We start from the raw sequence: 12,868 nt of genomic DNA, 5'->3' as shown, positions 1-12,868 counted from the left end.
CTTCATCATGAACGTGGTTTTCAGCTTTCTGAAGAAAATACACTTTTTCAGCTTAGTTTTCCTGCATCCTGGAAGCCTTTAAAAATAATTTAGTATTTTTCTTTTAAGCAGTACTTTTGAGAAGGGCCATTTGTTTTCTTTCTGAAGAAAAAAAAAACAAAAACAAAGACAAACAAACATGTTTAGAGAGGTGTTCTTTTCTTTGACTTTGAAATTTATAACTTTGGCCAAGCTGTTATTTTGTGGAAAAATTCTCACTGGTAATAGTTCTATTTCGTTTGCAGAGGTATCTTCCAATATTGCTCTGAAGTTCACCATTCAAATTAAATTCTTTAAATAATTTGCTTTTCAGTAAATTTCATGGTTAGAGAAAACATTTTTTATCTCAGCAGAGAATAAAGTCAGGCAGGAATTCAGTTTTGTGTGTGTGAAAAGTTGTATTGTGTAAGAGGCTATCGCAATGCGTAACAGTACACAAGTCTGACTTTTGCCATGTATGAAATTCTAACTCTGTAGTTGCAGTAATTTAGTTTTCAGGCTACATAGGGAAAAATAAGTACAGAAGTAGCTTCTGAAACGTGAGCAGTGTTGTTCGAAACACCATGTTTTATTCACAGTCGTAAATTGAAAAACTTTCTATTCTTATCTTTTATTCTACCATTCTTCCCTGTGTCTGGATTGTTTTGTGAACATTTTAACTGATTTTTTTATGAACCCTTTTCCTCTATTTTCTGACAAAATGTTCCAAACTTTCACTCTTACCCATTCCACTGTCTTCTCTCTCGGGGGTCAGCTGTGCTTAACCTGGATACAGACCTCTAAATGGAAACTTTCAGAATTACCAGGATTTTGATCTAAAGAATCAAGCCTCATGAAGAAGCTTGAGAAATTCAAATTAAGTTTCAAATTTGTTAAACTTCCTGTATGAGCTCCAAGATAGTAAATTCATTTTATATGCTATACTGTAAGTTGTAAGTTTTAGGTCATGGTAGTAGTTCAGGACTGTAAACATGAGTTCAGTTCTCAGCTGAAAAGATGATAAAATGAGATGATAAAATATGCAGTGAGGGATAAAATCCCCGTGCCTGGGTTCTTTATTCCTTCCTTTCAAGGCTATTTGAAGGGGTTTCCGTGAAATGGACAAATGCTAGATATTTACTGTACTATTTGCAAATGCCGTCGTGCTGTGCTGGTTGGAGCCCAGACCTGAGGAAGACCCCAGTACTAGCCTTAGTATCCTTGCTGTTGGAAATGTGACCTTGCACAGCTTCTGTACCTGTCATGAGCAGGGTTTCCACATCACTAAATGGAGCATCATAAAAATAGCCTTAATGTGCTCTCTTGTTTTTTGGTTTTTTTTTTTTTTTTCCAAAGTTCTATTAAGGTCTTAAATCTTTTTTTTTTTCTTTACCGTCTTCACTGCTCAGCCTCCTTTCATACTTTTTTCTTAATATTTTTTGTTGTTGTAGAAATAGGCCCCATTGTTTAACATCCAGTGTTGAAGGAGCTCAGGATTTGAGCATCCTGTAGAAATCTGATCAAATAAAAGTGGTATCTCCTTAGTCAGGTGTCCACAGTTTTCCTCAGCATCTGTTTTTATAAGCTTTCCAAGATGAGGTAATATAGTTTCAAAGTCTGGAAAATAGATCTAAAGCAGATTTGTCACAAAGCCACAGGTACTAGTCCTAGAATTAATTTTAGGAAAGGTTTCTAGTCTTATTACAATTACTCTACAAATTTATTAAATCAAGCTTATAACTGTAAAGAACATAAAATGAGTAGAGCTGGATATGAAAGATCAGATGGGTAAATTCTTATTACTGCTCTGATTAAATCCCACTGGTTAGTTTTTAATGCCTTGTGTTTCAGGGGTCAGATAACTACATACTTCATAACTTTATGATTCTCTGCCCAGTAAACTAATGATCTTTTAAATTACACACGTTTTGTATCAGTGAAGAAAAAACAGTAAAAAATGTGATAGATAAAATTGTATCACTAGCTTTAGAATTGGAGGTATTCCCTTCCATAAGAAATTATTACATGGCTTGCTGGGGTTGCTTTGCAGTCAGTTAGGAAAAACAACAACAGAAAAAGCACTTTAGTGAACTGAAAAGAGTACATTAATAAATACACCAAGAAAACCTTGAAACTGCAGGGAATAGTGTCATTTAGTGCCTGAGATTGTAATCTTAGATTATTTGAAGTCTACTGTTAGCTTCATCTACTTAAGTCTCTTATCCCAGTAATCATCTAATTATAATTATCTGATTGTCCTCTTATTCATTGATAACTATGATACCCTTATATATATTTTCTTGCACTGTATGATTTGTTCTGCTAAAAATGTTCTTAGTAATATATAAGAACATAAAAAAGAAGTCTACGACTCCTGCAAGGATTATTATTACATCAAGGGATTCCTTTAGGCACTTCTCATTCTTTATGGGTTCATCCATACCCTTGCATACAAATCAACTGCCTACTTTGTATTCACAGCAAAAAGGGAAACTCAAAGAAAATAGACAAAGGAGCACTTACATTTATAATGCTGGCTGTAACACTTACTGAGATCAGCTAATGGTTTGGGTGAGATGACCTCAATCAATCTGGCAGCAGACAGAGGACTTTGCGAGAGGGGACAGCAAGGCCTGAAGCAGTGCCTAAAGTGAGAACCCAAGCAGGCTCACGTGGCTGATGGCAACAACACTAATTTTCCCTTATTGGGATCCCAGTGCCTGAGTAACATTCAGATTGGGGATTGTTTTACTACTTAATTGGATATAATGGAAATGTTTACACAGAAGTATAAATCCAGGGGATTTTTGATGTGTTGCAATGCATATACTGCAGTGCTGATCTTCTCTGCTAGGTTAGCTGCAGTGAGGAAAAAAAAAAAAACAAAAACAAAAACAAGAGGCTTTGGCAAGAGTACTGTCCTCATGTGGACAAAGGAAAAGAGTTGAGGCTGGAAAACCAGCCGAAACCATGAAGGTAGCAGGTAGTTAGGGAGCAGTTGCTTCGTTGTTTGCAGTTGCTGACATGAATTCTTGGGAGGTTGCCATCAGCTGCCTCAAAGGTTCCCTTTCCTCCCTAAATGCCTCACAAAGGTTGTATTGCTTGGATCCCCGGGGCTGGTGGAGTCTGCAGGGGAAACCCCCAGGTCGAAAGGTGCCGCCTGCCTGGGACTCCCAACGCTGCTCAGAGGTGGGCCTGGGCTTGCTGCGGGCTCACGCACCCTGGGCAGCAGGAGGGCAGCTGGTAGCATTCTTCTGTGGAGAAGCTGGAGAGAGTGAAATTGGAAAAACTGCATTATTAATCAGTACTATTCAGTTAGAAACTTGACTTTGTGAACCGCATTTGATCGCAAGTGGAAGTGAATGTATCCTCTTTTATAAAGCAGGCACTCCGACCAAAGCCTTTCTGTGATTTAGGTGTAGATTAGATATTTGGAAGAAATGCGGAGCTTTGGGTTGTGGGTTCCCCATCCCTGGCAGTGCCCAAGGCCAGGCTGGGGGGCTTTGGGCAGCCTGGGCTGGGTGCAGGGGTCCTGCACCTCTGATTAATTCCATCTTTCTATGATGCACATAGCTATATCAGGTACCCAGAAGGTATTTCCCCACAAGATAATCCCCTGTGCTCACAGAAGAAGCCAAAAGTCTGTTCTTTACTTGCCCCCTGATCATTATTGCTGGCTGCTGGAGACGGGAAGTGTTTCAAGCTCTCCTCCCAGTGTTGAAGTTCAGCCCGGGATGGGCTGGGGTTTGGTGGGTTAAGCTCTCGCCTAGGAAGGAGTCACTTTTTAATAAGTCTCAAAATCAATGGCCTGCCACGGCTCGTTACAGGATTTTGAGTGAAAAATGTGTTGTTCTGCTGTCTGCCTCGAGGCACTGAGCCCGTGATGTGTCCCTAAGCAGCACCCTTGATTTTGTTTCCGCAGCGGCCACGTCCCCGCTGCCCGCGTTACCGGGGATCAAGCTGCGGTTTAGCTCTGCCCGATCGGCAGCGCGTTGGTTTATAGCTCTCGCAGGGCCCGGGCCTTCAGTAAGAAATACAGTTTCGGTCTGGAGTCTAAACCTAATTCTGAGGGTATTGCTCATAACTCTTGAGGTCTGTTTGTGTAAGGACTAGACCAGAAAAACACTGCTTTCGAAAATGAAGTTAGACGGCGTGGTGTGCCATACTAATGGACTCCACACGCAGAGATGTGGTTTAACAGAGGAGGAATTGCACTCGCCATGTGTTAACCCAGCTGACGTGTGCCAGCAGCAGATCCTTTGTGCGATGAGCACAGGCCTCTGCCAGGCCCGGCTGTCCCTGACCTGCCTCTGTCCCCAGCAGAGCCTGTCCCTGTCAGGGCCCTGCCGAACAACCCGGCAGGAGAAATCCAAATCCCTCATTTGTGCGATTTCACGTAGCCCCTAGTGAGTGATTTTTGATGTGTCCCGAGGAGGGGATGCTTAGCTCGTGGCAGGGGTGAGGAAGCAAGGTGTGCCTTTGCAGAGGGACTCCTGAAATTGCTTTCTCCTATCAAAGTCCACTCACTGCAAGCAAGGGCAGGGAATGGCAGCGATACAAAGTCACCTGGAGCTGTAATAGATGAAGTATGACAGCAGAGCTTAAACACTCATTTCACATGGGTTACCTGTGGTATTTCCTACGGAACTTTACTCCCAGAGTCAAATGGTCAATTAGCTTAAACTGTCTATAATTCAGTTTAAATTAGTGGAGTTAACGTTGATTCTCCCTCAGCTGGCACATCATTACTCTTTTGGAAGGGGAGCGCTATTCCTCCAAGAGCTTCCATTATGTGTTATTTTTCATTGCTGATGTTAAATAAGCAAGCCACCGATGTCAGGTGGCTCAGCTCCATGCTAGAAACAACGGAGGAAGCAGGAAGGAACAGGGTGGAACTCAGTATTTGAAGGTGTTTGCACAGCCTCGTGTTCTTGATAGCCCATTTACATCTTATCTGTACGGCTTATGACCTGATTAGATCTTTTAACCTTTCAAAGTAAAGTTTCTTTCATTAGATCTTCATAGCTTGTGATATTGATAGCCATTTAATTTCAAAGAAAAAGAGTTATGCAGGAAGATACCTCTTTTACAGTGTCACAAGGACTGTCTGTACAACTCCAATCTTGTTTGTTGTTCTTTTTTTAATAGCATTTTCTGATCAGAAAAAAAAAAATAAATAAAAAAAAAAAATCTTGTATCTTATTTTGCTTCCTCACAGAAAAAAAAAAAATCACCTCCTTTAATTGATTTTTACTGCAGCCAGGACATGTACACTGTAATGTAGTCTGTTTCTGTAAGAGAATGGAAGCAAATGTTTTTAAACCTGATTCTTCTCAGTAGCAGGGAAAAACAAACAAATGGGAGCAATTTACTGTTTGAAATGGAAGGAACAGATTGCTTCTGTGTTGCAGATGTGCCTTTTACATAAGGTATCTGCTTCCCCTGAGGTACACGTGAGTCAAGGAGTCTGCCCAAAATAGGTTTGAATGTGAGCTAGCAGTCTCTATCATCATCAGAAAGTAAGAGCATGGTTTCAGGTTCAGAGGGCTCACAGTTAACAATTTAAGTTCACAATTTAAGTATAAATATGAGCGCTTCAAAGAAGTTCTTCATTACATGTGAAATCAAGGGAAACTTCAGTTTTTATTTCAAAGTTTCCAAGTGGAAATGTAGTAAAATGAACTTCATGAGGCAAATAATGATTTTCTGAGTTTGATATTAACGGTAGAGAGCAAGTGTGCTCGAATTTATCGCTATGCTTAAATAAAGCATAAAGGGAGCGTGTATCGGCACTTGGAGCGATGACTAGGTCTGCATTTGCACCACGTCCATATTGGCAAGTTTGGCGTGCTAATTTCTCAAAACGGTGCCCCGATGAGCACTGCATGTCCTACTTAATATATTTCTTGGTAGCTTATAACATAAATGAGCATGTACAAAGTTTATCTTAATTTCTAATGGAAATTGTAAATTCAATTATAATAATTATCTACCTATCTCTGTTATTTCTTTCTGCCTAATTTGCTCGCAGAATCTAAGCGCTTGTAGGTTTTGTGCTTGTTATTTATAGCATATGTATTTAGCTTATTCTCATTGTGTTTGCTTTGTATATGTTCTTCAGAAGCAGGTTTTCAGGGATAATTTGATTGTTCTGTGATCAATATGAAGGACTCGTTTCTTTGAGAAATGCCTTTGATCTAATTGAATTGAGAATTATTGCCAATATACTCTTAGTTAAATTCAAAATGGATTTTTACAAATGATGCTATCGACAAAGTTCTTTCTAGTGATAAATGCAAAGTTAAAGATACCATCTGAAAGAACAGGACTGAGGAAATTTTTATGTTTTGCAATATATTTTAGAGGAGAACCAGTGTGTCTTTGTTGTGAAATAACTGCCTCCTCTGTGCGAAGTTACATGTCGCATGCTGATGTTCTGCGGCCCGTCAGTATGTGCAGACATCTTTCCAGAAGCCCATGCCTGCTTCCATGATTTTAACAAAGCACTTTTTCAGAGATTTTGAAACCTAGAAATCACAATGAAATCTGTGAGGCTACATAACGTTAATATTCCAACTCTTATACAGATGTCTAGGTAGGGATTCGGGAACTGACTTATCATACCAGGTTAAGAAAAGTATTTGGACAGGTAGAGCAAATATTTCACAGTGTGACTACAATATTTAGAGACAGACCAGCAGCAACACTTTATTTTACATATAAATATATATATATATATATATATATAAACCTTCTGAATTTCACTTACTGAAATAAAATTTGTATTTTGTCTGGTTTTCAGTTAGTCTGTGGACTTGCTTTTCTATCTCAGAGAGCACTATGCCCTGTGCTCCACTGCAAGCCAGAAGTAAATTGTGTATAGTCTTTGAGTCTGCTCTTCAAAACCCTTACTTGGTAGGGCTTTCCTTCAGCATAGTGTCCTTTTGAGACATAAACCGTCTTTGAATTATGGTTATATCTTCAAAAGAGAGAGTGTAAACTTTAACTGGACTGTAGATATGAAAGTCTTCATCGCAAAACATGTTAATTCATGTCTTCATCAGCGGGCAGGAAACTTTTCCTGGCCGTCACGGAGTCTCCACGTGACATCTTCTGACCTTGTTTTCCTTTGGGGCAGCAAATGTAAGATGCCAGGCAGGATGTCTCCTGAGGTGGTGTGTGGAGAGCTCCTTGCTCTTGGTCATGAGTTCCTTGTCCAGCAGCAGATGGAAATTGATGGATTTCCGTGCTGGCAGCCAAATGTTTTGTACTCGAGGAGGAAGGTGAGAGTTGTAGAGGCTCCAGAAATGGAGAGAGGACAGTCTGCACCTTGCTCTCTTGGACAGCGGCAATATGGAGAGAAAAAGTTTGGGCAAGGTTGCCCAACGGTAGTTTGTGATCCCTGTTCGTTTGCCAAGGGGGAAAACCTGGAGAAATTAGGAAGATTGCAGAAATAGATTGGAAAATATTTATTTCCATTAAAGCTACAGGACAAATATTACAACAAAAGTCCAGCCAGTGTTCAGTCTTCTGTTTCTTTTTAGCCTATGACTAAGAAACCCAGCTGATCTCACAAAAGCTCCAGATTTATAACTTCATGCTGTCTTAAAAGATGACTTTGAAGAGCACGTTCAGTTACCTTAAAGAGTCATTTTAGCTTCTTCTCTTGCATTTGTTGTGAGGCAGAGAAAGGAGAAATGTCCTGGCATCACCCAGAACCGCTCTGCTTTTTGGATAGCAACTTTGGGTATCTTTTAAGGGAATGGTTTGTCAGTTGCTTGTATACCGGTTTCTTACTGTGATTCAGAAATCACCAATTATATTGTCCAAGACGTTAAAAAAGTTGAAATACGAGCATGAATATTCCAAGGCAGAGAGATTTCGGCCAGACACAAACAAGTGTAAGTGAAGAAGAGTCATTGTGCTCGGAGGAAAACAAGAGGCAATAATAGCTGGTTAAGTGGGGGAAGAACCTTAGGAAAAAAACAATATCAGAGCAGCATTTATGAGGTGTGACGCTGCAGCACAGCCTCAGCGTGGTGGTGGGGAAACTAATGGCTGCAGAAAACCAGAGTGCAAAGTTGGTGAGCAAACCGCAATGTTCTGAAGCTTTTTCTGAAACAGATTGTTTTTTTCCATAGATATAAACAAACTTTGTGGAAATAGTCTTAATTTACATAACAATTTTTTCTGTTTGTTTGATCATCCAGTGAATCTTACAGAGGGTGCTTTTGTCCTGTTGTATAACATACAAAGTGATTTTAAATATGTATGTTTGAGCAGTATGGATTTCTATTTTGAACATTTTAAATATAACTGTGTAATAGCTGCAAGTTACTTATCTGTTTAAATAAGATGGTGTTTTGAATGATTTTTGTTCTAAATGTGTAAAATGCAAAAACAATGGAAAAGTAATGAAGCTGTTGCTTCACCATAACTTTTCAGCTCTGTAGTGCATAGGAGCTGAAGGCAATCAATACAGACCAAGAAATCAATATTCTATCATGATATAAAGTAGAGAATTATAAAGTTCTCCAGTGCTTTCAAGAGATTTTTCCTGAAATACTGAGCTAATTAATCATGAGCCCTTGAGAGATTTTTCATTGTCAAAAGTAAAAGTTACATTTTAATCTAATAGCCAAATACATTCAGTATTCATAGCAGCAGATTGTGAGAAGTTTTCACAATTCAGATGGTTACAGACTTACCTACTGCCTCGCTTGGTTATATATGAACCAGCAAATGTCTCCCAAATCCGCTCGTTGATAACACTGCCTGTTCAAAATTGCTTTCTTCTAGCACCTGCCGCCTCCACTGCCCAGCAAGACTCCCCCGCCTCCACCTCCAAAGACAACTCGGAAGCAAACATCTGTTGACTCTGGGATTGTCCAGTGAAGAAGGCAGCCTTTTTCCAAAGATAAAGCTGTAACAATTCATTTCCCTAAGTATTGTAAGGTATATAATGTTTACGTCGTTCAGGTGTGCAGTAGCTAACACTTAGTGCAATGACTCTAACTCCGATTAATTTCTAGCAGTGTTTCGGAAGCACCACTACATTAACCCCATTTCTGGGGATATTCCCTCCCAAAACTTGAAAGGAATCTGCATTTCTACTACTTGAGACTGGGAGGCATTCGTCAACTGACAGCACCCTCTTCCTAAACCTCTCTTTTTCTTACTCTGAATAATTTCAGGCATATAGATAGCTGTGGAGATTAAAATGAGTTGAATGTTTTGTACCTAAGGCATTTAGGTAGCTGTGGAGTGCTAATTGAGCTGAGTATTTTATACCTAATCTCAGTGTATATAGGAATCAATGACGATATTCACATTGAATTCAATGCACGTTGGATTAGGCTTCGTGATAATGAGAAGCTACAGTAGGATTTTCCCAAATAATGGTTATGCCCAGGGCTTGAAGTCAGATACAGCTTACTTGTGTAATGTGTCTTCTCTTTATTTCTTCTGTGTTATGAATAAGCTGATAGCTGATGGCCCTTTTACAATTAGTCGTTGGTGATCAGTCATTTACACTTTGATTCAATTGGCTCTTCTGTGTATTGATCAATTGGAAAGCCAAGAGAGCCTCTTAGCCACAGACAGGCATGAGTGTATAGGAAAAGAAAGAGCGTACGCAGATAGAAGGTTTGTGGTCAGTCCAAACCTGAGAACAAGAACGGGAAGAGCTTTTTCTTTTTGTTTTAATGTGTAATATTTCATGTGGATTAGGATGAACTGAATGAAATCACTTTGTCCTTGTGCCATCATTCTGTACAGAGTTTGTATATATGATGGTTTTTAGAATGTTTTAATTTTTATGGTGCCTGCTTATCATGTAATAATGAATTAATGTACTTGCAAATAATGCCTTACATATTTTTAATTTCTTAATTGCTTAAAGTGTAAAAAAAAATCCAGTTATTAGCCTCTGAAATATATTGGACAATGATGGGGAGGGGTACTGGGAGGGAGGAAGGAAACTAACTTTATACTCTAGCATTTTTTTATTGTCATCACACTTTTGTTTTTTACTATCTACAATCTTTATACTCTTACAGTAGATTGTTTTTAAATATACCACTGACTCAAGAAAAAATAAAATAAAATATTATTTTAAAAACTTGTCTAAGAAAACAAATATATTTACTTAATGCTTTTCATTCTCACAGAATTTCACTATTATACTCAATGTAGGGCTGCTTACATACTTCTGTTTTTTTGTTGGTTTTGTTTTTGTTTTTTCTGAACTGTTTTGAGAGAGTTTGTGATCTAACTGCAGTTTTTCATAGTATTGATATGCTTGTTCCTTCTTGTATGTAGTACAAAACTGAGACAAAACACAGTTATTGCAGCCCTAGAAACGTGTATCTTTGTATGCTGGCAGAATTCACAATGATGGCTTACATATTTTTTAGTTGCTGAACACTTCAGAAAACAGGTGAGCTTTAGGTAATGTTTTCTGAATCAAGTAGTTGCTACATGATGCAAGTAGCAGGCAGAAGCATGATTTACTCAGCAGTAAAACAATAATGTTGCAAAGTCAGAGAGGTTTCCCTTTAATAAAACGTGTCTCAAATAGTCAATTATGTATTCTGTTAATTTTGCTTGTAAACATCACGGAGCTTTGGGTCAAACAAGCACTTTTCCTTGCATTAAGAGATAACATCAGCTATCAGAATATCTCAGAATTTGCTGTTATATATTGTCCTACACCTCCCTTTTTGTTTTGGTATTAGTATAATCTCCATTCAAGAGAAACAAGCTGAGAAGGATTCCTGGCTACAGTTGATCAGATATTCCTTCTGCAGACAATCAACAACATATTACAACGTTAATTCCATAAGTCATTAATTTAATTGAAAATTTCTTTAGATGCTGATCTTGTTACTGTGCTGAATATTGTGTTGGGATGCTGGTGAGTTTTCCTCTTTTCTGTTCAATTTACTTTCTGAAGGGTAGCAAGAGATTTTCACATGTACCTTTAATTGGATGCTTATAAATTGTATTTTTGATAATGTGTTTGTTTTCACACATCCTTAACAAAATCCTGTGCTCATGCAAGTGTTATAATTTGGCCCTGCAAGACTCCTCAAGTAAGAGACGCAGTTTCAAATTGGTCTTGCAGTACAGACTTTAAATCTTGTACATGTATGTGTTTTACAAATATACAAACTGAGACTGGGAATTGAAAATCAGACTCTTAGATTCACTTTCAGACCCAAATTGTCACCATTTTTACAATCTAACAGCTTCTAGGCTGCTAACTCATATAAAACTCAGCCAGAACGAATCATTACCCTCCTCAAAGTGTTGTAAAAACACACTTCAGCAAATTCAGAAACTAATTCAGTTACAGTCTCTAAGCAATGAACAATCCTGCGAAAGCTGTTATATTTCCTACAATATATTTTCTTCCTTTATACTCCAGCAGTATTACAGCAGACCATCCAAATGCAGTATGCATTTCTTGTGCCATTGTTTGCAGCACAGCTCAGCTGATGCAGAAGAGCTCAATAGGAGAAAATACAGGAAAAGATTATTTAATTTTACCCAAAGTGACATCATTCCCACTTAGTCATGCCCACGTACTCACGAGGGCTGAGGCATGCCAAAGGAGAGCTGTCAGGAAAGGTGATCCCTCTGTGTCTTCCACAGACCATGTCTTCGTTTGAGAAAAGTGCCACTGGGCAGGGATCAGCCTCACTCTTGTCCCTCCACTTGGACTTTTCTGGGTCAGTACAGTTACTCCTAAGTAGTGTCTGCTTTTATTTCTGGGTGCCAGATTTTGGTGCCAGATCTGGGTGCAGGATTTTGTCTGGGTGACAGAATTTGTGAAGTGAAGCACAGCCACATCCAGAGTCAGCTGTGCTAGTGCTCCCATGGCCCAGTCAATAGAAACCAGGAAAATCAGCATGAATATTTTTCTGGTTTGGGCTGGGATGGAGTTAACAATCTTTGTAGAAGATCACATGGCACTCTTTTTTGTATTTTTGATGAAAATAGGGGTGATGACATACTGCAGTTCAGTTGTTGCAGAGTGGTATTCACACAGAGCCGAGGCCTTTCCAGCTCCTCGTGCGGCCCTGCCTGCAAGGGGTTGGGGTGAGGGGACACAGCCAGGACAAGGGGCCCAGGCTGCCCAAAGGGATGTAAAACATCCTTATCCCAACCCACGTGTGGTCACACTGCTATCTTCCCGATTCTCTCCTCATCCCAGTGTGGGCAGTGAGCAGAGCTGCCTGCGGGTTGAAGCAGGGCAGTGCCCTGTGCTTAGCGGCTGCAGGGCCAGCCCGCTGCCACACCGCGCTCCTCTGGGAGCAATACACAACTTGGCAACAGAAATTGCCCTGGAAAAAATAATAATAAATATTTAGAGATGTCAAGTTTCTAAACAGTATGAGAAAACTTGGGAAAATAGCATGAGAAAACCAACTGTGGGAAAACATAAGGAAATAGTATGAGAGAACTGGCCATTGTAATGGCTGGCAATTTTTACTTCTTGAAAGTTGGCGTGTATTTACTTACTGGAAGTTAACTTGCAGTCCCTTAATAAAATTGAGAAGCCCTTAATACTAATTCTCTAAGTCTTAGCTTGGGACCGAGAGGGTAATTTCCAGAGGTGTACATGTCAATTCTCATCAGTCCCATGCGGTACCACAAAAGCTTCGGTGTGCAGCACTTCCTTGTTTTTTAATCAAATTTATTTGCAGCGGGAAGCTCAATGCAAAGGTCAGTTCTTAAGCCACTTTCTGTAATTGACATTTATGATTACTGCAGATGTCTCTGGTGATACCACAAATTCTGACAGTAAAATGTTCTTAAATCCAGTTTTGCCTTAATGCATGTATTA

At 39.3% G+C, this 12,868-nt stretch overlaps 1 protein-coding gene across 2 annotated transcripts in view; it reads left to right on the top strand.

Moving 5' to 3' along the window:
- The window catches only part of DOCK1 (dedicator of cytokinesis 1), a 258,024-nt gene extending 247,462 nt beyond the window's left edge, over nt 1-10,562 (top strand). For both annotated transcript variants that reach the window (XM_082764404.1, XM_082764403.1), the window contains exon 52: nt 8,818-10,562. In XM_082764404.1, the coding sequence (XP_082620530.1) occupies nt 8,818-8,913 (96 nt within the window). In that variant the 3' untranslated portion in view covers nt 8,914-10,562. The remainder of the gene's footprint in view (nt 1-8,817) is intronic.
- The last annotated feature ends 2,306 nt before the right edge of the window (nt 10,563-12,868 follow it).

This window comes from Aythya marila (assembly GCF_965140915.1).
Source record: "Aythya marila genome assembly, chromosome: 7".
In the NCBI taxonomy this organism is placed as follows: domain Eukaryota; kingdom Metazoa; phylum Chordata; class Aves; order Anseriformes; family Anatidae; genus Aythya; species Aythya marila.
Note: the sequence above shows the minus strand (reverse complement) of the source record. Positions and strands in the feature narration are given on the sequence as shown.